Source organism: Perognathus longimembris, chromosome 22 (assembly GCF_023159225.1).
Source record: "Perognathus longimembris pacificus isolate PPM17 chromosome 22, ASM2315922v1, whole genome shotgun sequence".
Lineage (NCBI taxonomy): Eukaryota > Metazoa > Chordata > Mammalia > Rodentia > Heteromyidae > Perognathus > Perognathus longimembris.
In genome coordinates this window covers 26,055,276-26,081,549 of record NC_063182.1, presented here as the reverse complement: position 1 = coordinate 26,081,549, position 26,274 = coordinate 26,055,276, and the positions used below count along the sequence as shown (strand labels likewise).

The 26,274-nt window shown below is 39.9% G+C and overlaps 1 protein-coding gene across 5 annotated transcripts in view; it reads right to left on the bottom strand.

The window, feature by feature from the left end:
• The window catches only part of Cast (calpastatin), a 97,065-nt gene that overhangs the window by 49,402 nt on the left and 21,389 nt on the right, over positions 1-26,274 (bottom strand). For 3 of the 5 annotated variants that reach the window (XM_048331480.1, XM_048331479.1, XM_048331482.1), the window contains exon 4: positions 3,141-3,200. In XM_048331480.1, the coding sequence (XP_048187437.1) occupies positions 3,141-3,200 (60 nt within the window). Of the gene's footprint in view, positions 1-3,140; positions 3,201-19,657; positions 19,796-26,274 lie in introns of those variants that run through there. The other 2 variants (XM_048331483.1, XM_048331484.1) reach the window with 2 other exon arrangements.

Sequence of the window (26,274 nt, the reverse complement as noted above, 5' to 3'; positions counted from 1 at the left end):
ATCCAAGCTACGTCACCAGACTACAAAGGCCAAGCTTCATTCTGGTTAGGAATTGTTTGCTCTTCTATCTTACACTCAGCAGTGTAAACACCAATTCCAATGTTCCAGAGGCAAGCGACACAGAACAGAGATGGGGACCTCTCATCCTCTTCAGAGAGAGACTGGCTTATTTGAAAGGCATAGAATATGTAAGGATTTCGTAGAGAAATTTCCTTAGCATTTTTCTCTCTAAAAGTTCTAAGTATTTAGAGATAGAAACTTATCAGATTCAATCTCACACACAACTCCAAGAGGAATGTAGTGTCACTATTGTGAGTTAAACATCAGAAGCACATGAAGAATACAAGGTGACTGAAGAAAATGGTGTGACTCAAATACACCTGGAAAAAAAAATGAGGCCAAAAGTGGCCCCAAGTCAGGCAATGGTGACAATTCATCACATGCATCTTATTTTTGTCTTGCTCCCTCTTCTAGTTCCTTTTGCTTTCTTCTCTTTGCCCTCATTCACTGGACTATCAGGAATTTGTGTGATTTGATGTTTCAGGATGCCTGAAGTCTGCTGACACTTGCTCTAGAAAACAGGGCAGACTTAAAATAAGCACTGGCCCTTATGTGGAGACACAGGGGATTAGAATCAGGCAACAGGGTAAAAAAAATGAATCAAAGGGGTAAAAAGGAAATACTGTATTTCTAGCTCTCCTTTCCATTTCTTTTCTTAAATTTTCATAGATTCCAAGTGTCGTGACAATTGTTTCCTTTTGTATGTTTCTCCTTTAGTCATTCAGGATTATTTTAAGATTAAAATAGGATTTGGCAACCATGGAGGCGGGGGAATGTGGCTCGGGGGTGTTTTTCTAGTATACATGATGACTTGAGTCTCATCCCAAGCACCACCAAAAATAATATTTTTCACTTCATTTTTTAACCATGTCGTGACGGTAAATAGATTACTCATATGTCATATGCTGTACATTTTGAATGAAAAAGAATTTAACATAAATGTAATATACTGAAGAACAATATAGAACTAGATTAAATATTAATTTAAAAATAAAATATTAAATTAAATAAATGAAACTCATAAGAGTTCAGGTTTGTTTGAAAACCAGTGTGCTTCAGATATTTGCAATATTTACTTTAAAATGAGGCCACAGGATCCCTGTATACAAGCCACTGTGCTGCATCCTGTAGGACAGGAAATGACTGTGGTCGCACAATAATGCAGAAGACAGAGAGTGAGCACATGTCAGAGATTTTCAACAAGGCAATTTATTAATGTTGGAACTGGTATGATGGTATCTCTTAAAGATTTTGTTTAAAAATATTGGCTTAGGGGCTGGGAATATGGCCTAGTGGTAAAGTGCTCGTCTCCTATACATGAAGCCCTGGGTTCAATTCCTCAGCACCACATATATAGAAAAAGCCAGAAGTGGCGCTGTGGCTCAAGTCGCCGAGTACCAGCCTTGAGCAAAAAGAAGCCAGGGACAGGGCTCAGGCCCGGGGTTCAAGCCCCAGGACTGGCAACAAAAAACAAAACAAAACAAAGAATGTATGTACTGCCTTACATATGAAACTGTAACCCCTCTGTACATCACTTTGATAATAAAGAAATAAGAAAAGAAGTTTTAAAAAATATTGGCTTATAACAATGCATTGAAATCACTGTGAAAATGCCTTCTTTAGTCCCCCAAATATTCCTAAGTAACAGCTTGAGACAGCAACGATGGGAGAGGTTAAGGCAGCTTCAAGCCACGTCTCAGAACTAAGCTTGTCCTATGTAGCAATCCCACTAGACACTCTTGTTTGATTTTTAATTCAGACATTCCAAAATTTGGAAATTAATATGAGCAGAAACCTAATAAAAAGCTTAAAAGTTTGTTAATCAAGAAGGATCCTACATGACTGAAATTTCACAAAGCATCTGAAACACTATTTGTTTCTTTTGTTTCTGTAGTCATTTATGTAATCATCTACATTTTTATATTTATCTTGAAATGCACATCAAAAATGTGGTATATATACATAATGGAATTCTACTCACCCATCAGAAAGAATGATATTGTACCATTCATACAATGAAAATGGAAAGACTTGGAAAAAAGTATTTTAAGTGAAGTAACTCAGACCCAGAGAAACAGAGGTTGCATGGTTTTCCTCATTTGTGGTAGCTGGACTGTACTTAAATCAATCTCTAAGTAAACACACTAAATGGTATGCAAGCAGTTGCAAATGAATTCACTGACGTATAATAGACTCTATAGAGAGCTCAAATAGTATAACTCCTTAAGAATTACTATCAAAGCCCAATAAAATAAGTACCAGGAAATGGGTTCTTGCAAGGGGTAAGGAAGGGACAAGGTGGAAGAATGCAGGCAAGAATTCATTGTCTATACCACAGAATTGAGAAAAACAAGGAAAGGAGGCGGTCCAAAGAGGGGTGAAGGTGTTGAAAGGATGACATAGATCAAGATTCAGTGTGTACATAAACTGCTTTGTCAAATGGCAAAAAGATCAATTCATGTCCTAAAAATTAAGAAAAGTGAGGGAAGGGGTAACTTGGTTGGGAGGGAGGGATAAAAATGTTGAAAGGGTGACATTGATCAAGACACATTGTATTCATAAACTACTTTGTTGACTAGCAACTCCTGTACAACTATTGAAACATAATAAAAATATTCAAACAATGCACATCAAAATTATTAGGATCATTTTTAAACAAGTTAAAGTTTAAATCCTCATTTAGGCCCAGAGAAATGAATTTGATGAGACTATCCACATTTCAAACACTTAAGACAGAAACAAAAGCAAAAAGATAAAAAATAAATGTAAGAGAAGAGAGGGACCAAATGAAAGAGAGACAAGAAGAGAAAATCCAGCGACTACTTTTTTTCTAGATATTCTCAAACTATGTAGACATTTGAAGAAGATATTCAAGGTAAATATTAGAAGGATAGTTTAAGTTTCCAAAGACCCTCATAAATTAGAAAGAAAATGCTTATATCCATACATAAAGTAAGCTTCCTAAGGCATAGGACTTGACTGTTCACAATTATTCTATATTTGATTCAGTCACTAATAAAATCACACCATAACTAACAAAGTGATAACCACCCGACTCGATCCTTGGAGGATCTTGGTACCTGGGTTTCTGTCGTATTCATATTGGAAGTCTTGCCAGTTGCACCTGAAGAGGCTGATACCTGCAAAGAAAGGAAGTAGAAAGTCAGACTTGATTTAACCTGCGATCTACATTATCTTTAGTGACTTTTATTCATACTGCCCATCTTCATTTCAGTTGTGTATAGTTCATAGCACTCCACCCACTAAGCTCCAGTAAATGGCACTGTTAAGTAAGTATATGTTTACCACAGATCAAATGGGTTCGAATTTGGGTTCAAATTTACCAAATGGCATTGATAAGTTACTTAAGTCATCTGATTTTCAGTTTCCCATACTCATTTTGTCTTTAGTAGGTAAAAAACAGCCTTCAAAGTTTATTGTTTTATTGTTTATTGAATTATTATATGGCACATGACTGCTTGGTGAACTATACCATAACTACTGTTAATATTATTTTTTAGAAAAAAATGGGCTTTGAACTTGATAGAATTTTGTACAAATCCTTGCTCTGCTGATTACTAGCTCTGTAACTTTGTGCCTTAGTTTTCCAGATAAATAAAATGGGCCAATAATGTCTACTTTGCAGGTTGGTTTCAAAGTACATACAATAATACATGTAAAACATGTGACACACTATAATCATACATTAAATCACTACATATTATCCCTAACATTATTTTCAAAAATTACAAGGATCAAGGACATCAATTTGGAAATATACTTGGGTAGATCGGAATCAGTGTTATATTAACAGAAAGTGAAGGTCAGATCGCTGAGGGACTTTTGCTACATTATTGGTCTCATCAAGCCTCGTGCTTAGAAGTACTAGGTAAGGAATGGCAACTTAAGTACTCAAGAAAAACCTATCTTAAGGGTGTATGGCAGTGGTAGATTCTTGAAAGTTGACCTCCCAAGCAATGGGTGACACCTGAGCCTGTGGAAACATGCCTGGTATTGAGTACTATTCTCGTACTTAGCTTGTATTACACTGGTTCCTATTAAATAGATGATTATCATCTTGGCAAGTTCCAACCTAGGTTCATTTAACACCCCTTACCATTTGAGTCTGTTAGGCCTGGGAGCCCAGGAGTTCCATCTGGCATGCGCGACCTTCTTGAGCAACCAGCTACCAGTAAACAGCTGCTGCCTCGCCAGCAATGCCCAGTAAGCCTGTAATTCGGACTTCGCTCTGTCACTAATGCCTGGCCCTGGGCGACTTCATGGGCTGAGTCAGAAGGCAGCATAAGCCTATCCCTGCCCCTCCCTTACCTTCTCCCATTTCCACTTCACTACCACTTAGGGTGAGAGCATGAACCCACCTGCAGCCCATGGCCAAAAGTATGTTCCCATCAGACCTCAGTCCAACCACCACCAATACAGATAAAAGCCCAATACTGTGGCATACTGACTTTTCATTTATACTTACTTATACTCCAGATACAAATCAGACATGCTCTCTCTCTCTCACATACACACACACACACACACACACACACACACACACACACACACACACTCTCCTGGTCACTGTAACAACATTCACTTTGGGACAAAGAACTGGAAGATGTATGCAGGCAAAATTTCCCTCTCATTTAATTAATGGAAAAAATACATAAATGTCCAACTGTTTTTTCACTGAAAATAAACTTGTGGGGATTAAAGTACTCCTAATTCTGTTTTGTTGTAGTTAATATTAATGGTACAAAGTTCCATAGAAACTCAAAAAGTTCTACTTGGCTGCATCTCAGTTTTCAATGGTTTCCCTCAACCATGCAAAACTACCCTAGGAACCAAACACTGTCCATGAAAGTGCTTTTTAAGATAACAATCATTTGAGGGATATTCATTAATTTTTAGCATCAAATTCTATTCATTTATTTTTTGTTGACATTGTTTTTATCCTCCATAGCTTGGATGATTGAACCTGACTTATTACTTTATTAAGTGGTATCTTGGCTAGCTGCTGGAGGCTCATCCCTATAACTATAGCTACTAAGAGATTTGAGGATTAAGGTTCAAATCCTGGCAAAGTAGACAAATCCTTTAGACTCTGACCTCCAATTAACCACCAAAATAAATAAATAAATCAGAAATGGGACTGTAGACTAAGTGGTAGAGTGCCAGTCATGTGCTAAAAAGGCAAGAGAGGGTGAGAGACTGAACTTATGCCCCTGTACCTGTACTAAAAACACAACAAATACCTGGAAGTGAGCCTCACATCTTAGAAGATTGTCAAAGGCCCACTGAGAAGAGAAAAATCTTCATATGGACAAATTACAAATAGGCATGAAGAGGGTTAAAGTAGAAATTTAGCCAGAGCTCATCACCCTACCTGTCCCAGAACAGATTCCTCTATGAAAGTTCCATCTTCTTTACTAAAAAGCATGAAATATTTTGAAGTTGGAAGTTGGGAACTAGAAACAAGGGAAATGACCTTACCCCATCATTAACCTACTCAACTCTGGGTTCATGTAACTTGTTTAATTTTTATTCAATAGGTGAAAACAAGGATTTTTTAGTATTTGTTGCTCCCAATGTAGGATTGAATGCAGCTTTATTTTAAATTCTTTTGTACTGTATGAATAACTGTTATAAATAAACGATGGTGAAAAGACTTTTTGAAGAGGAAGAACTTTAGCAATAACCGTATTACAAACTGACACTCAGCTTTTAAACAGATAAGGGAAACCGATTCTCACGTCTATGGTTCACCATAGGTCACTGACTCCTCAAGTGTTAATCCAGAACACAGTTTGTGCCAAGTAACATGGTGAAACCAACAGACATATCTGTGCCCTTGTGAAAGTTCTTGCCTTACATTATCTTACATTAGTTAAACAATCACTCTGACAATTACTTGCTACAAAAGTAAATCATGGAGTCCATTTAGAACTCAGACTAGGGAAGCAGATCTGGTCCAAGGAACAGTTGTGCCAGGACCTGGTGCTAAGGAGGTGGCAGGCTGTGTGGTGACTAAAGGACAAGGAAGCACCAACTAGGAAGGAGGCTGGCATGACTACCCCATGCCTGAGGATACCCTGAGCTGCATTTCAGTGTGAGGATCTAGGTCTTCTGCTTTCCAAACCATTGCTCAAGGTTCATCTGGTCAGTCCTAAGAACATCAAGGGGTTTCAAGTTTTCACAAACAACTACCAGTGCTTGTACAGAACACAATACCTCTGTAGGATTGGCAATAGTCCTTTCTCTATCAAATGGCCTATGCAAATTTCATAATATCCAGAGTACTATCAGTCATTTACAAACTTGAATTAAGATATGGATCACAGTATCTAGTAGAGAAAATGGTGCCTTGATAGAAATAATTCTCCATCTACCCATTCAAGAATTTTTATGTAAGGAGCACTGAGACAGGAGTTGAGGATAATCAATGAAGAAGATAGAGCACTGGCTTTGGAGGAGTTGGATCTAATGATATAAACCGACGGCAAACATCAATGTGAACAGGTCTCTCATGTGACACAACAAATGTTTTAGCTCTAAATAAGTTGTAGGCCCATCAGAAATAATGTTGCTATAATTCCAAATTGCATCAAGATAAACCAACACTGTTAAGAGATGAATTGCAGTATAGGGAAAACAAACAAACATGTAACCCACTAAACCAATGATTCTTTATTTTCTGGATCTATTTAATAAAACCTCTTTAAATATGAATATTCTCTATTGAAGAATCTTAGAAGCTCACCACAATGAAGAATCAAAGAAAAAAGGGAAATATGACCTGCTTTAAGACTCTTGGAAAATTCAAATGACTTTCTTTTTCTCACACATTCCTTAAATATCTCCCAAATTACAGACTGAGGTCTTCTACCTAGCCAGATTACTCTTCCTTCCTGCTATTGGCATTCACATATCTTTCCATGAAGTTGAACAAGAATACCTTCTGCTGTCCATTGCAACAAAAAGAAAACACAGAAGGGCTTTCTCTTGCCTTCAAAGTCCCTATCTCCAGCTTCAGCAATTATCTCATCACTCATTGAAGAACCTCTACTCCACACATCCAACCCCCCGTATCCCAGACACACTGCACTTAGCTCTCTCTTTATACGTTTCACTCAGGCATTGCTGTTTGCTATGCTTCCCTCCCCAATATCCCAAGCCTATGTACCTTTTCTCTTCAGGTATATCATGCTGCCTCCCCGATTCTGACATCAAAATGTTTGCACCACTACAGCCAGTCTTAATCAGGCATTGTCTTTTCCCAACCCCATGATACCATATAGGGAAGATGAAAACAAAATTGTCATGTATACTTGTCTCCATATGATGGGGCCTGAATGAAAGCGTTGTCTGCACTAAGGAACACACCAGCCGCCATGCTAACTTCACTGCCTCTCTTTCCAGGGCTTTCTTTTCTTTGAATCCATAGGGAGTCTCTTAAGCATGTATGAGAAGAGAAGCAAGATCTAGAGGACCAGCCTTCACCACCCTGCAAAGCTCCATTGAAGATTCTTGTAAATTTTTGGAAAAGCCTTTCCCTCAGCAACTTGACTTCTCTGTTTCCCACACAATACAGGCCCTGCTCATCTCACTTGGCTCCCCTAGGCTCCCACGCACTTTCAGCCACAGAGCCTCACCTTGATCTCTCTCGTCCTGGTCCTCAGTTGGCATGCTGTAAAAGTGTACACCCACAATGGAACATCAGATGCATCCGATGTTTTTTTCCTCCTCACTCAAGACCTTGTTTCCTTCCAATACACCATCACTGGCAGCCTTTTCGTATCCTCCTACCTGCAACCTAGTGACCCTGCACACACCTGGATTTGCCTTTGTTTGTTGAGGGTTACTAAGAACATCAGGCTGCATATCTGTGCACTCCTTTTACACTTGATAATCTACCAGCAGTTCCATGGTGAATCATCGAGTCTACTTGTTGGCAGTTGCCATGCTTATCTGGTTATTTCTAGAAGCTTCTTTGACCAACTCCATTCTCTTTGTGTTCTTTAATATTCAACCATGAGCCTTGTTACTCACTTTTTCCCTTTTCCCTTGTATTGTAGTTCCAACAGAATACTGATTTGTTCTCCTTAGTTTCTATTTTTGGTCAGTCATGGGGCTTGAACTCAGGTCCTGGGCACTGTCCTTGAGCTCTTTTTCTCAAGGTTAGTGCTCTACTACTTTGAGAAAGAGCTCCACTTCTGGATTTCTGGTGGTTAATTGGAAATAAGAGTCTCATGGACATGCCTGCCCAGGCTTTGAACTGCAATTCTCAAATCTCAGTCTTGTGAGTAGCTAGGATTATAAGTGTGAACAACCTGGTGGTCCTCCTAAATTTAATGTATCATTTACTTTCAGCATAATTCTTAAGATCAACAACCATGCTTTAATATTAGATTGTGTTGAAAAGAGGAAATTGAGAGCTGAGGGCTGGTGGCTCAGGACCTATAACCTTAGTTTTTAAGGTTGAGACCTGAGGTCTCCATTTAAAGTCAGCCTGGGCAAAATAAGTCAGTGAGCCTCTTATTTCCAATTAACCTGCAAAAAACTGGAAGTGGAGATGTGACGAAAGAATCACTTAAGTGAGAAATCCAAGCAATTGCTCAAGGTCTTGAGTTCAAGCCCCAATATTGGCTGCATGTGCATGTACACACACACACACACACACACACACACACCGAAATTAAGAGACATCTAGGCCCATATCTCTGATCTAATACACATTCCTTCAAATTAACCTTCCAGTCCCTCATCAGGGACATTACACAGTTGGTTACTACTTGGTCTGGAATCAAGGTAGAGAACTCACCCAGCCAGAGATGAGTCACCTGGATTCAAGAGCAGTGCTGGTTCTAGCCTGTTTCACCATTACATTCTTTTCATTTCTATTGCCACACCCAGTTCTGGTTGAGTCACTGATCACCCACAATTGGATTACAACAAGGTCCTTCTAACAGTTTTGGGGCTTTGTTCTTTTCTACTTCCATCCTTACTCCAACTCTTCTCCTGATCCATTCTGTCTACTAAAATAAGCATGTACCATATTTCCCATTCTGTCCTGAAAAATGTCCAGTGCCTTCTACCTGGTTTTTGGATTCTTCATTATTTGGACTATTTATTCAACTACATTTCTCACAATGGTGATACACAGTGACTGATTTCCAGCCAGAATAAGGTATTCACATCATCGCCTCATGAAAAGACAGCATACACTGGTTAAAAATGGGAAAGGTGACTCTGACCTTAAGACTGGTAAAATTCAACAAATATTCAATGCATGCATAACCTCAAGAAAGTTAGTTAACTACTCCATACCTTGGTTTCCTTATTACTAAAATGCAAATGGCAATAATTCTTTATGTTAACTATTCTGAGAACTGTTTTCAGGGTGTTTTATATGTAAACCAATGCTAGTTCTTGTTATCACAATTACCGTCTCATCATCATGCTTCTACCTCTGAGACTCTCACCTTGCCATTCCCATTGTCTAGGAAATCTCTTACCTATCTTCATCCAATCTGTCCTTCTTTTTAAGATTTACATGAAGATATAACCATCTCTATTTGTCTTAACTCATTATCTTCTCAACTATTAGAAATTTGTACTTCTCACTTGAATACTTACTCATATCTTGTGCATTGAGGGTTAGTCAGCTCTTTTCTAAGTGCACAACATATCTTACTTATGAAGCCATAAAATTATCAAGACATAGGACATTTCTGCTTCCTTCAGTACTTATCATGGTATTGAGTATATGGTAGCAAAAAAACAAAAGGGGGAGCACAAAAGCCACTGCTGATTCAAATTCTGTCCCCATTTTTAATTGTGAACTAAAATTTTATTTAAACAGTGAAATAAAAACACAAACATGATTTTATTTTAACCTATAAACAAGAAAACAACTAATGTCATAAGACTGAAGTCTTGATGGATTGAAATAGCCATGAATTGCAGGGAAAGCAGATTAAACTTGCTTAGCATCCAATTTTTCACACACGCAAAAAGCATCCCAAAGGGCTATTGTAATAATCAGATACTAAGTCTTAAGGCAATTTGAGCAAATCATAAAAAATTGCAAATATTTTCCAAATTCATGAAATCTGTCAAATCCAGAACTGTGTTTAACTATGTAAAATTTGCTCTACTAGATGTATAAAAGAAAAAAATTGTTTCTGCACCATAACCAGGTTCTTATTTAGTAACACATCTTATTTCATGAAAGAAAAAGATCATGGATGTATTTTCTCATAAGATCTACGAAATACAACAGAATGAGGGGAGGCGCCAGACCTGTCCATTTGCTTCACAGCCCCAGCTCCAGAATCTGTGTATAGTAGTTGCTTATCATTCATTTGAACAACTTTATGAATAAATACAGAAGAGTATAGTCTAAACACTACATTGTATTAGTTTTACTACATGATGATCAGAAATTTACCTGAAGCACAGGTCAGAAAACTGGTAAGGATAACATTTTAAGTATTTCATCATTTATATGATCATTGTCATTCATCAAGAACTGAACAACTTTATGTGAACCACACACACAAAAAGTCAGGAGTTGAACAACTCAAAGAAAACCACATATACACCAAAAAGTCCCTCATGTACTTCTCAGAAGGCACGTGCTACAAACAATAGGCAGCTGATGAGAAACTTTCTAAGGAAAGTGGTGATATATAAGCACCACTGATGGATCCCATGAATGAGATTATATGATGGATTATTAACCTTAGGAAATGAACATTTACATGCTTAAGTATGTCTATTTTGGGCCATGTTGTCACACCAAACATATCTTGTTGAAATGCCTTTAACTTTTCAATAGAATGACGCTGTTAATGAGACATGAAATACAGTAATCTAACACAGGATAGTACTCAGTCATAACAGATAATATTGATCTGATAAGAGGTAAACAAAAGATCAACTATGACTGAGCTGAGCCATCTCTATTAGGGAGAATATGACAGGGCTAGCAGATATAATTATGTATACCATGTGTATACCTCAGAACACAGTGCAGTGTGAGGTTGGTTGTGACAACACCTAAAGTACGATCTAATAAGTGATCAGAACAGAATGCCTGCACTTCCAAGGTTCAGAAGATGATTAGAAAAAGGTTCATGATCAATAGGAAGGTCAGAAATGATAGAATCCTCTATGTGTTATGATGTGTGCTTTACATATCTGGCTTCAATATACCTTTATAAGGTTCTTGCAAGTTAACATTATTATCTGTATTTTACAAGTGAAAATTCTGAAGCTTAGAAAGTTATATAACTGTAACTCTCTGTACATTAATTTGACAATAAAATAAATTAAAAAAATAGTTATATCACTTATCCAATAACATTATTCAGAAAGAAGTGATAGAGCTGGCATTTGAACACAAACACAATAACAATGTCCACAATATTTTGCTTTCACATGTTAAAATCCTTTACTTAAAAATGAAAAACAAGGGCTGGGGGTATAGCCTAGTGGCAAGAGTGCCTGCCTCGGATACACGAGGCCCTAGGTTCGATTCCCCAGCACCACATATACAGAAAACGGCCAGAAGCGGCGCTGTGGCTCAAGTGGCAGAGTGCTAGCCTTGAGCGGGAAGAAGCCAGGGACAGTGCTCAGGCCCTGAGTCCAAGGCCCAGGACTGGCCAAAAAAAAAAAAAAAAAAAAAAAAAAAAAAATGAAAAACAAACTTGGAGTTCACAAAAACAAATGAAGATGCGTGCTGGAATGGGGTTGGGTATGCCAGGTGAGCAAAATGGCACACTAAAAGTTTACAGGCAGGAAGGTCTTGCTGATATTCAGTTGAGAGTACAACACACATAATGCTACCACCTGAGAGAAAACTGAAGATTACAACTAAGATATGAATGTTGCACATTCATGAGATACGTGAAAAGGGACACCTAGATTTAAGATAAACATAGAGTAGCTAAACTCAACTTGCTCTGGGAGGTGCAGTGTTCATCAAACGCTGGCCTCTGACACAACATGTGGGCAGACCTCAAAATAAACATCCAAGTGTTGCCTGGAAACTGTGACAATAGACACAGCTGACGTCTGAACTAAATACAAGCTAGGAAGTTTGGAGAACATTTGGCCACGTATTGTGTCTGGTGATGAATTGTGACACAGATCACCCCATACATTCAGACAAAGCCACGGAGGTCATGAAGTCAAGCTTCTAGTTCCATAAGGCAACTGCTACATTTTCATTGCTTCACAAACTCTGGGTTTCCAGTGTTTTATGGTTTCCCCCTAGGATAGCAATAATTATTTTATAGACAGGAAGAAGCTCATACCACACAGCCAAGATTAGCCATCAAAGAACTGAAAATAGTTTTTCTGCCCCTGAAGTTTTGTTCACACCTCAAGAAATTTAGGTTGCTTTTCTTGACGCATGCAACAATTCCAAATATATCTAAACTTTATTTTCCCCAAAGAAGTCAGACTTAGAAATAACAGCCTACTTTCTTCATTTGGCCCATCCACTAGCAAAGGGTTATGAGGAAAGGATTTGCTTTAGCCACTGAATTATTTCCAATGGCAGGGCAGTACATAATTTAGAAGCTGCATCTAATCTTGCTTATCCTTCTCCAAGAAGAAATGTAATGGATTTTACGTTATGACATTCTGTTTGGACTCAAATGACTGTTTAGGCCCATATTGTACTTAAGAAAAAGTAATCTTTGCAGTAGCAGTAAAAATTAAAGCAAGTCCTGACAGAGTATAAACTAAAGTATAGTGTCGGTTGATAAATGGTTACTATATAGAATGAATATCATGACTCTGCTGACCAACCCCTTTAGAAGCCATTAACTTGGTTGGCACAGTATGTTGTTCAGCCCTTAGCTATAGACCTAAGAGAATGTGAGAGAAACAAGAGAACTATTATGGGTACTGGACTATAAAAACAACTACCAGCCTCAATCTCTATAGAAATACCAGACTTATGAAGTAGTAGTAAGAGAGAGGCAACTGAATGGAGGCTGAGAAATAGCTCTGATATGTATCATTCCTGAAGTTTTGTTTTATTTATCATTCATTTGTTTTGTTTATCCTTTTGTGTTTGTTTGTTTTGCTAAACCATGTTCTTGATGAAAATGCTTAAAAAACAGACATTATAACAAGGTACTTATCACTTCTTACCTATGCTGACTTTTAACTGACCAAGGATAAAATGGAGAAATATGTTCTGGAAACGTGTGTGTGTGTGTGTGTGTGTGTGTGTGTGTGTGTGTGAACAGCAAGTTAAACTCTTACAAATATTAAAGAATCAGTGTTGTAGTGGTTGGTTAGGAGAATTGCTCTGGACGCAGACCACTTTAATCTGAACCCCAGCTCTCATGTTTATTTGAATTTAAATACAAATTCCTGTCATTGTTATCTACATGACCTACATATAAACAACAGGATTTTTTAGGACCCATGTATGAAAAGTAACATCAGAATCAAATGAAGTCTTCCAATCTGTGTGGCACAGAGTTATTTAAACTTTCTAGGCCTCTGACTCCCCATTTGTAAAGGTATCATAATACCTCTTTACATTGTTGAATGATATGTAACTCTAGGAGGAATAAATTAAATTAAAATATAAGTCACTTAACCTAGTGGTTGTGCCAGTCCTCTGGAAGCCCAGCTGAAGAGGAAGAATCCCTGAAACAGGTATCTCACAGCTGGGAATTACAAACTGAATTCCTCGCTTGTGAAAGGGGTCCTGGCTGTAGGCCCCATGCAGAAGTTGCCATAAAGGCAGGCGATACAAAGAACTGATCACACATAAATAACTGCCTTGAAAATTGCCCAGGATAACGGCAACTGGTTGGAACTGTGAGTCTACAAGACAGCACTACGAGAAAGAAATTCCAAATTTGAAATACAAAATCAAATTGGCTGGTGTGAAACACAGCCTCTGAGCTTAAGAATTTCTCTAATAAAACCTAAATGATCTCAGGCAGAACCATATTTAAAGTGACCTGACAGAGATAGGTCTGCAACATAGAAAAAGAGAAGCCATCTCCACTGAAGATGTTTCAAGGCACATATTTCAAACATCACTAAGAGGTAAAACACTATAAGGAAGAGTCAGCAACTGTACATATGGGATGAATTGCTCTTTGGGAACTGAAAGAAACAAGAAATTTTAAAGAAGACTTTAAATACATTTTTAAATTCAGAGACAAAGGAAAGAAGACACACTGGTGAATATACGAACTACATGTATCTGGATAGACCTTTAAGTGATGGATTAAATCAGCAGAGTACATGAATATACAAGAGAAAATAGAAAAAGTTAGACAATGTGAAAAAGAAGTTAAGAATTCTGGAAGAAAAATTTTCTGGCCTCCAACTTCAGTTCCCTGCTTCAAATCCAGCCCTGTGAATCAGATACATCTTTGTGAATAAAACATTATTTTAAAAATTCATGCCTGCATTCAGGTATTCTCTTCTTGATCTCACCACACCTCAAGTAGACTTGTGGGAGGGGTAAGGTCAAGAGAAGAGTATAGACAAATGAAAAAGGAAAGGTGGGAAAATGTAGCCATAACTATATATGTTTATATGCAAGTGGAACTAGCAAAACTGAGGGGATGGGTGAGGTTGGGAGAGATGGAGGACAATGATGAATGAGGTATATTCATAAACTACAATGTGGGATTGAAACTCTTGTACAATTACTTAAAGATAATGAAAATAATCTTAGATCATGTCAGAAAGCATGTTAGGCACTGTTTTATACATATTACTAGCATAAGATTATACTAGGGTCTCTGACAATTACTCAATAGCTATTGAGCTGTATAAAAGAATTTTATCTGCCCTATTCATGAGAAGGACATAGAAAAAGAAACATACATTACCAAAAAGCATCCAAATAATTCTACTCTCTCTACAACTTTTTCCAGCCTCACTCCTACTACAGCTTAAAGAAGCAGTGTGACCAGGAAACTGAGTTTCCACTTTCTCTTCAGGAGCAATGTCTCATACTTTCCCCAATAATTCAATTCTGGGAAGCTTTACAATCTAGTCTTGGTTCTTGATACTTCAGTCATTGTTTGGGGTGGGGGACTCAGCCTCTAACAGACAGCAGAAGGTATGCTTGTACATGAAAGCAGTTTTGCCTTTCATCCATCCTGGAGTGAAATGGGAGTAGCACAGGCTCTGGGCTCAGGAGCCAAGCACAGGGCAAGAGTATCAGTAAGTTCAATATGATTCTCAAAAAATCTGCCATCCTAGAGATGGCTAGAGTTCTTGCCAAGCTTTTACTATTCTGCTCAGGCCAAAAGACTACTATAGATGTGCTCTATAGCATACTTTTCTTTCCTGAGATCAGTGGTCATCAAACTTTTAATAGGTATAAGGCTAATCATTATCAAACCATGGGAATTCTAAGGTGAGGTGTGAGTCTGAAGTGAGGTGTGTGTGCCAGTCCTAGAGTTTGAACTCAGGCCTGAGCACTGAGCACTGTCCCTGAGCTCTTTGCTCAAGGCTAGTGCTCTACTACTTGAGACCTAGTTCCACTTTCAGCTTTTTGGCGGTTTTGGAAATAAGAATCGCACAGACTTGCTTGCTTGGGCTGGCTTTAAACCGTGATCCTCAAAAATCAAACTCCTGCCTGAGTAGCTAGGATTATAGTTGTGAGGCCACTGGTGCCTGGCAAGAAACATTTCATTAAAATAATAATAATGATCTCAGATGGACCTGATGTTGATGTTCTCTAGGCCACATATCATAAAATACTTGTCTTAGAGGATTCCAAATATTGGGAGAGTAAAGGGCCATGGGTTAGTAGTCCATAATCACTCTGCTGACCTGAACTCTCTGAGGGTAAATAACCACCTCTTTCCTAAGAATACTTCAAATGCTAAAGCACAATTCTCTGTAGTTAAGGTTAAACAATGGTTGGATTACAAATCCAACTGATTAGATTTCAATCACTGTTACCTTCACCATTCACCTACTTCTTCTCTTTAGAACTAATATATCCTGTCCATGGAGCCTATAGAACTAAGGAAAATTACATGAAGTTAAATGAATACAGTCAATAAAAGCAGATCCATATCTCTTTCCTAACATGTAAGCATTTCTCAACAAGAAATCAAATGGTTAGCTGGTTGTGTTTTCTAACTAGTGTTGCAAAGAGATTTGTAGGAAAACACAGACCAAGGAGCTTTTATAACCCAAACTGCCACACAAGCATTCCTGTGGGAACAATCAGGAAAATGATAAAATGTGAGTTAGATGCGTAGGACAGTCTCCTCATCTAACTCTGAGCATGTGTCTATGAGGTGGCAGCTGCCAAATACAAAATCAGAAACTAGACTGAGGCATTGTGTCACTGCAATTAGGAAAGGCTTGGCATGCCCCAGCAGGCTAGTCTCACTGTTGATAAGTTTGTCATCCTCTTTTACACATTTATGTGGGTGATAAAGAAAGAAGCAGCAAAATGTGAGAAACCTTACTGCTTGCTTAAAGGGTTGCTATGGGATCTCTTAAACTAAGCAATAGGACAAAATGGAAATCCCTTCTATATCTGAAACCTAACAGAAATCCTGTCCACTTATAAAGTAGGCTGCATCACCTATACAAAGGCAGTTAAGAACATTCATCAGGGGGTCTTAGAACTCTCAGCCTCACCAAAAAAAATGCATGTAGAAGTATATATACAGGAGTAAGTACCGGATCTTAACTGATTCTTAGGAAAATGATGAGTGAGACAAGCCAACATTCAGGAAGTAGGACGTCTCAGACTTAGTTCTGCCTCATGCTAATTGTGTTCCACTTGAAGACCATCTCAGTCCTTAGTGTCAGCAGCTTTTATCATTTTCCATTTCATCCTGACCCTCTGGTTGCAGACATACTTTAAAGAGTAATACTCCTTGTGTTTGTTCCCACAAAAATAGTCCCTAAAGCTTTATACACCCCTTCCGCTTTTTTCTTATAGCACTTGCTAAGCACTGATATTTAGTGTTCTTCATATTTTCTCTTTAGAATTGTCTTCTTGGGTGCTCATTAGTTGTTATTAGTTCCATGGCTGAGCCTCTGAAGGAATTTCAAAGAGAAGGAGGAGGGGGAGAGAGAGCAGGGAAGCGGAGCGGAAGGAAAAAGGAAAGGAGTCCTTGTCTCCATCCTTTGAAAAATCATTCCAATCTTTAGGCACAGGACAATTAGATATTAAATTTCAAAAACTCTACTCCCAAATCCTAAACAATAAAAAAGGTATTATTTACCATTTTTCTATCCACTATGAATTGCTATATTAATGCAATGGTACCTTAGGGTTCCATTCATGTTAAGATAAAACTAACTTATTATTACAATCCAGGAAGTATTTTTGAGGCACCATGTTTTAGACTGTGAGAGTATAAAAATATGAATTGAGTCTCACAGTACAGTAAAACACTTGTATTCTAAGAATTAAAGTAACTGTAAGTCATTATAACCAAATGAGACTTCAATATGGGATAAGTTTTTATGCACTAGGGTTCAAGATTTTATGGAGAGCTGTTAAATACATTTCAAGAATAATGCAATGTAGTGGAAATTATTATTATTCTTTGAAACAAGGCCTTGGTATGTGGCGCTGGTTGCCCTCAAACTTATGGTATGCTATCTCAGCATCCTGCGTGCTAAGATTATAGGTGTACCACCATTCTTAACTCAGTAGCATTTTCTTAATTTATAAAATGGGCACAATATGAGTATTATGTAACTGTGCTATTATTACAGTATGTCAAATATGTAATGGGTGCCAGAATATGGTACCCTGGCACATAGCTACAAGCCTATAACAACAACTATGCTGATATATGTTCTTCTGCTGGAATCTGTTTCAGTCACTTTGTGGTAGTTTATTATTGTTTAGTGAGGAAAATAGAGTACTGCAAAGCATAGGCCAAACAATACCACTGTGCACGGAATGTCTTGGATATGTAGTTTGGGAAGTGCTGTGTGCCAAACATTGCCTGGACTCTAGATGACAAAGGATTAAGTCGAAGTAGGGAATTTCACAGAGAAAAAAAAAACAATAGAGTTGTTTGTGATGATTTACTTTTCCAATATTCATAGTATTCATTCAATATATCATAAAGACTATACAATAAAGTAGATTCCTCTCATGAAGTTTGAAGAATTAATGCTAAAAAATATTTTGGATTCTTATCTTCAAAAGGAGGGAAGTGTAAGCTTCTAAAAAGGAAGAGACAAAGATCTACAAGTACACAGCACATGCATGGAACTTTTTGTTTGAACAGGACTAATTAGATCATTCATATTTTGAGGAAAAGTAAATAGTTCTAACTTAAGGGATTGTGATAACTTTAAGATATAACTGTTTTTTATAAACTAAGAACAGAAACAAAGACTTGGCCAGCTTAAGCAATTAATTCAAATTCATTATTCTCATTTTTCTAAAAACTTTTTCTTTTATTCTTCCAAATGATTATTTTATGTGAGACCATTTACTTTCTCATCATAGGAGAGACATTATTCTCCATCAATTCTACCAGAGAAAGACCAAGGAACTGAAACTCACCACTAATTCTACCTAGCCAACTCCTTCATGCACTGGGAATCTTCTTTTAAACCATGTACCTACAATAGAGACACTATTTACATTTGAAAGCACTGTCTCACAAACACACTTGTTTGTGACACCAAAAGTCCTTGTTAGACACCCACGTGAACATACACACAGATGAACACACACACACATACACATTCATTCCTTCTTGAGCATCATTAGTGCTAGCCATCTATTTCTTCCCCACCCTTCTGTTCACAGGATTTTGCTGAAATTCCCTCCTTCAACTTAATCCTTTGTCATCTTGAATTCCCACCTCAGAAAAGCGGCTTTCTGTAGTTATCCATTAGGAAAGAAACTTTCCCTCTCTCAGTGGAACCTGACAGTCGGCGTTGAGCTTCCCTGCAATGCAGATCTTTCCTCTAGAAAGCATCTCCAGCAGCGGGAACTTCCCAGCGCTGCTGAACAGCCGGCCGGTCCTTCCAGACTCATTAGAGGCTCCACGGTCCCACCGGGAAGGGAAGCTGCGGAGACTTTCGACCTCATTTTCCCAAGCTGTAAATTCTACAGTGACGAGCTTGTCCCCCTGGCCCATTGACCCGGACGATCCCGGAGCCCTGACACCATGGAATGTTAAATCTCTGGAAAACACTGTGTAAACCTGATGGTATCTATCAGCGATCTTACCCTGCAACCGTCTCCGGCTGGGTTCAAGGAACTAGATCTGAAACGTGTTACAACACTTGCCCGCCACACCCAGCGTGGGTCAGGTGTGCGGTGAGAGGTCGGGCACCGTGAGCTCATTCAAAACGCTTCCTGTCAGTCACCGGACGCACTGCCAGCGGCAGCACAGCAAGGGCGGACAAGAACCCACGTACTCGGAAGCCAACCTGGGAAGCAATCCCCCGGCCGGGACCGAGAGCTCGGGGAGAGCCCGGGGAGGTCGCCCCCGCGGCGGGGGAAGCAGAAGCAGGGTGCAAGGCCCAGGGCCCGCACGGGGCCCAGGCAGCCGGGCGGCCGCGGAGCGAAGCTGAGGCCGTCGGTACTCACTCTGCCGGGGACGCGGGCCCCACCGACCTCAGCGGGGCTGCCCGGAGGTTTGCATTCCTCTTGGAGGGAGGCCCTCCGCGGTTTCCGCCTGGAGAGCGAGCTGAGCCAGCCCGGGGACGCGGCGGGGCGGGTCGGGTCCCCGGACAGCTGATGAGGACGCCGGGGGCTCCCCGCCCCGCCCCGCCCTCGCCCGCAGCGCCCCGCCCCGCGCCCCGGACGCGCTTCCCGGAAGGGAAGGAGGTCGGGCTCCGCCCCCTCCGCGCGCCCGGAGGCTGGAGAGCTTCACCCTCGCTGGGCTGCGTGCAGGCCGCGCGTCCGCGGGCCCGGCCCGGCCCGGCCCGCAAGGCTCGGGGCCAAAGGAGGAGGCAGGGCTGGGGGCTCCGCAGACACCCACCCGCTCCCCACTGAAACTAAAGTTAATGAGCAAAGACGACCAGCAGCGATGCACACACGTAGCTGTCCCCAGTCTTAAAGACAGGACCTGGAGCCTGGGAGGGGGTGAGGTGGTCCCCCCCACCCCCCACCCCCCAGTGGATGAGGAGGTTTTAACCCTTATGTGGGGAACAGAGATGTCAGGTTTCCCTAAGGGAAGCTGGACAGTGACCCGGGGCTGCATCCAGCCAAGACAAGGTGACTGTCAGAGGACATCAGAAAGCAGGATGCTCACGGAGACACAGTGTGGGGAGACCCCACACCCCACCGGCTGTCAAAACAGGTGGACAGGTGGGGCTCTGTCCCCACTCCTCTAGGTGTTTTTTTCACAGCCACTTTATGTATTTTCATTTTTCCTTTATACCTGTCAACTAAAACTAGTGAAATAAGAGGTCTTCCAATTCTAATAGTTCACCATTCTCACAAAAGCCCTTGCTATAATGCTTCCTGATGAAGACGTAGCTTAGAATTGATTTTTGATTAATTGTTACTATTGTCTTTCCTTTGGGGGAGGAGCTTTCAACGTAATTCTCGTTAACTATTATGTTTTCTATGACAAGAAACTGCACAGCTGACTTCTTAGGGCTCCAGGTAGGCAGCTGTTACTTTCCACAATGAAGGCAAGAAGCTCTGGGCCCCTGAAGAGTCCAGACGAGGAATCGCGTGTTGACCAAATAAACTTTCCACAGATTCTTGTGTTGTGGAATTCCTGTGCTGCAAGTACAAAGGGTCCCCCCTGCCTTGAAGATGAGGGTGATGTCTGCTCCCCCAAGATGCCCTGGCTATCCTGTTCCCCAAGGGGGTCTCTTTCTCTGGTGTGGTGTTCGGGTTATCTGTATCTGAAAACAAGTACTTGGGTACTTGTTTTGTACGCAAATCCTGGGCCTTACCTACTCCCCTCCCAGGAACTTGGCAAACTGTATTTGGGCCGGATTTTCCAATGATGCTAAAGGCACAGGTAGTTGATTACCCTCCGCCTCCTTGCTACTCCTGGCATGGTTACCAGACCAACAGCATCAGCTTGGAGCTTGCTGGAAAGGCAGGTTTTCAGCCTTTTCCCAGACTTCCTGAATCAGAATTCTCATTTTAATGAGCACTCTCACTGATTCAATATGAACACAAAAATATGAGAATGACTGATTGAGTCTTATTTCCAAAATTTTATTTATACATTAGCTAATATATGTATATATATGGGTGTATATATATATATTCTTCTGTAATTATATGTTAATTTAATTAATAAAATAATAGTTTAGATTAACAAGAAAATAATTACACAGGACTCTAAGCATTTGCTTACAGATACAGAACTCCCTCACCTATCACAGGAGTTACATTCCAGAGAAAATCCATGAAGTAGAACTGTTATATTTACTTTATTATTTATATATTTTAAGGCTTTATAAACTCTTCCCACTCTCCTATAATCCTTTCCCACTCTCTTATTAACAGGAATTAACATTTTTATATTGTTTTAAATTTTTAGGCAAAAATAATTTAAATTATAAATATCATCTACATGCGCTTATACTGCAAAATTCCTACTATATAATGAAAACTCCATGATCCAAATTAGATTTTTTTAAAAGCCCGAAATACAGTGAAGCACAATATAGCAAAGGGCAAATGTACTCTTAGGAGAGGAACAAAAGGCTCAATTCCTACATGCATCTGATCATACAAAATAATATTTATCAAAATGAACTCCAGGAAATGGAAATCAGAGGGGTTTTGTTTCGGTTTGGTTTTTGTTGGTCATGGGAATTAAACTCAGCCTGGGTGCTGTCCCTGACCTCTTCTGCTCAAGGCTAGCATTCTACCACTTGAGCCACAGCACCACTCCTGGTTTTCTGTAGGTTAATTGGAGATAAGAATGTTGCAGACTTTCCTGCCTAGGATGGCTTTGAATTGCAATCCTCAGATCTCAGCCTCCTGAGTAACTAGGATTACAGGTGTGAGACACCAGAGCTGGCTAAGAGGTTTCTTCTCCACTGGTGCTTTTGTTTACTTTTCTATTTGTCTTGTTTGTTTATGTCTTTGGGAGGGTACAGTGCGCACAAAGAGAAACGGTGAGACAAAGAGTGAACAAATGCAGCAGTGGTACTCATTAGACACTGCGTTGAAAATGAACTACACAACTTTTGTATGGGGACAGGAGAGGAAACTAGGAAAGAGTGAGAGAAGGGGTGACATTGTCCAAAAAGAAATGTACTTATTACTTGATTTATGTAACTATAGCCCCTCTTTACAATAACAAAAATTTAAAATTAACAATTTTTTTAAAAAACAGAAATTGGCTGAGAACTGAGAAGTCTTCCAACAATAAAACTGCATGACTAATTATAAATCACAAGTGCTTTCAGATTGACTAATAAGAGTCTACAGTTTCTGCAGCCTCATTAACCTTCCTTATTTATTTACAAAAAAGTAAAGTCTAGGGGCTGGGAATATGGCCTACTGGCAAGAGTGATTGCCTCATACACGTGAAGCCCTGGGCTCGATTCCTCAGTGCCACACACATAGAAAATGGCCAGAAGTGGCGCTCTGGCTCAAGTGGCCTTGAGAAAAAAGAAGCCAGGGACAGTGCTCAGGCCATGAGTCCAAGCCCCAGAACCAGCCAAAAAAAAAAAGTAAAGTCTAAGCATTCAACATTTTAAAGAAACTATTTGGGGCTATAAATGTCTGTACTACTGATATTCTTTGGACCTTCCTGTCGTGGAGAGGGTAGTAGTAAAGTTTGAGCACTTTATCACTTGAACTACACCTCCACCCCTCCCCTACTTTTTCTTCTTCTTCTTTTTGTTTTTTTTTGGCCAGTCCTGGGCCTTGGACTCAGGGGCTGAGCACTGTCCCTGGCTTCCTTTTGCTCAAGGCTAGCACTCTGCCACTTGAGTCACAGCGCCACTTCTGGCCATTTTCTGTATTTGTGGTGCTGGGGAATCGAACCCAGGGCCTCATGTATACGAGGCGAGCACTCTTGCCACTAGGCCATATCCCCAGCCCTTCTTTTTCTTCTTTAAAAAAAAAAAAAAAATATATATATATATATATATATATATATCTTTAAGTAGTTGTGCAAAGGAGTTCAAGTCAACAGGTCAATTTTCCTTTTGGTTTACTTTCAGAGAAGGTGTCACTTCTGGTTACAGCATGCTTCAGATTGTGACTGTTCTATCTCTGCCCTCCACATAGCTGGCATTATAGGTAGGCTCTATCACATCCAATTTCTTTTTGAAATAAGATCCCCTCAATAACATTATTTGTTCTCCCTTGCCTGGCCTGGAACCATAATGGTCCCATCTCCACCTCTCCATTGCTGGGATTACAGGTATGAACTACTACCGCTTCACTAAGAGCTTTGGGTCTTCTTTTTTTTTTTTTTTGGCCAGTCCTGGGCCTTGGACTCAGGGCCTGAGCACTGTCCCTGGCTTCTTCCCGCTCAAGGCTAGCACTCTGCCACCTGAGCCACAGCGCCCCTGCTGGCCGTTTTCCATATATGTGGTGCTGGGGAATCAAACCGAGAGCTTCATGTGTAGGAGGCAAGCATTCTTGCCACTGGGCCATATTCCCAGCCCCAAAGAGCTTTGGGTCTTCTAAGCCTTAGAACAGGAAAGAAGGGATTCTACTTGCAGGCATAACTACGCATTGTATTAGAATTTTCATGACAGTCTTGCAATGTGTGGAAAACATCCTATAATATACAGTTTTCAAATAAGCTTCAAATAAAATATTTATTCTTAAATGCCGAACCTAACATGTCTTCAATAATAATAAAAATATCATCTATTTTAGTTTTCAGGCTGAATGTGTCCAGAATCAAAAAATGCAGGAATAATTCTCCCTGCCATTTGTGCGACCATTTAGTCACAACGTTTTGACTGTTGTGGGAGTATATTGCTTTGCTTGTATATGATGTGGCAATTGTAAAAAAAGGCTCCAAGTTATGCCACATGCTAGCGCCTCTAGCTTTGCTCAATGAGGCCTAGGAATGGTGATTGTTAAAGAGCCATTCATACGGAGTTGCAGCCTTATAATCTAGCAACAAAACAAATAAGTGAGTGTTTCCTCTGCAACTCTGTGAGAGTTGAATATATGAGAAAAGTGGGAGGGAAGAATTTAATCTGGAAAATCTGCTATTCCAGAAACCAGTGGACAGTGAGTCAGAAAAAATAGTGAGAAAGAGCAACAGGAGAGGTAAGATTGGAGGAAAGAAATGATAATATTTTGGGAAGCCAAGGAATAAATTGGAGGTTTGCTTTTAAATAGTAAAACAATGAAGAGTCATCTAGAATACCTTTGCTTTCTACATGCACCAGCTCCTACAACTTCCTGAGGAGATAGGACTAAGTTCTAAATAAATGCCCACCTTAGAAAGACTGGGCAAAACATATGTTGCAAAAGGGCCAGATGCTTAGGCCTTCCATGCACTCTTTTCAAGAAAAAACCTTAGTCCAGATTCCAACTGCATGCTGAACTTCCAAAACTATGTGATAGTAATTCTGCATACCATTTAAAAATGACTTCATTATTCATTAGTGTGAGTAGGTTTTGCTACTGATCTCTCTCCCTCTTCCCCTCTCCCATCCTCTTCCTTTCCCTCTGCCCTCTCTTTTTCTCCCTCTCCTCCCCTCTGTCCCTCTTTCCCTCACCTCTGTCATCCTGGGACTTGAACTCAAGGCCTGGGCACTGTCCTTTAACATTTTAGCTCAAGGCTGGCACTCTACCATTAGAGCCACAGCTCCACTTCTGGCTTTCTGGTGGCTAATTGGAGTTAATAATCTCATGGACTTTTTTGCCTAGGCTGGTTTTGAACATCAATCCTCAGATCTCAGCCTCCTCAATAGCTACGATGACAGGTATAAGTCACTGCCACCCAACTATATCTCTTATTTTTTTTAAAGCACAAATTAGGTTGTAAGTTAAATATAGCTCCTAATAATATAAACAGACATGTTCAGGAGAAATTTTCTAGTTGAAGATCTCTCAACAACAGAAAATGGGGACAGAAATAATCACAACAGAGACACCTGTGTCTCTATGTTCCCACAACAATCAAAAGCCAGGTACAGGGCTGCATGTTTTATATATTTTATTTTCCCTTCAGCTCCACAACAGCTCTGACAACAGAAGTCTGGCTCCCATGTGGTGAGGCTATGGAGACTAAGGAAGTACGTGGCAAAGAGGAAATGCAAACTTGGGTTTGTGTGAGCAAAGAGTCCCTCACAGTGGGCATCCCTGTGATTGCACCAGCAGTGACAGAATGGCTATGCACACACAGAGCGTAAGCCTCACTTTGGGATTTACATTGGTCTCAAACATTAATTCGCCCCTTGCATTTACAATCATCATCTCTCAGTTATTTTTATCCTTTTACTGGCTAGAAGAAGAACATTGAGAATGTCAATATAAAGCAGACTCAACCTGTTAAGTCGAGATAGCAGTACTGAGGCTCGCCTAACTTTAGAGGGCTCAGACTCTCTTTGCCTCTCAGCCGACTTATTATTTGGGGCCTTTAGGATTTTGGAGCCCTGGTAGACATCTAAAATATCGATTACCTATCACACAAGCAGCATAAATTAAAAATATCACCAACTACCATAGTATAGTTACAAATTTTGCAGGTCAAAATGCTTTCTTAAAAAAATTCTAAGCCAGGGACTGGTGGCTCACTCCTGTAGTCCCAGCAATTCAGGAGTCTGAGATCTGAAGATCTTGTTTCAAAGCCAATCCAGACAGAAAAGTCGCCATGAGACTCTTACCTTCAGTTAACCACTCATAAGCCAGAAGTGACACTGTGGCTCAAAGTGGAAGACTGCTAGCCTTGAGCACAAAGAGGCTCAGGGATAGCACCTAGGCCCTGAGTTCAAGCCCCACTGACAGACAAACAAACAAACAAGCTAAAATGATAGTTTCTTGATTGGATAGGTAAAATCCAGTGATTAAAAAAATAGGTAGTGAGGTTATGAGTGATGATATTACAAGAAATACTCAGTCATAAGTTATGACTGATTTGGGTGCCTTTGGGACTTTACAAGCAATTTCAAATCAGAACTTAGGGGATGCAGAATTGTCAAGAACAGTGTTTGAATGAAAAACCTGGTTCAGGTCCTCTCACCATCTTATTGGCTTTGTGAGCTTATCAAGTCACTTTATCTGTTTGAGCCCTGGGTTTCCTTAAATAA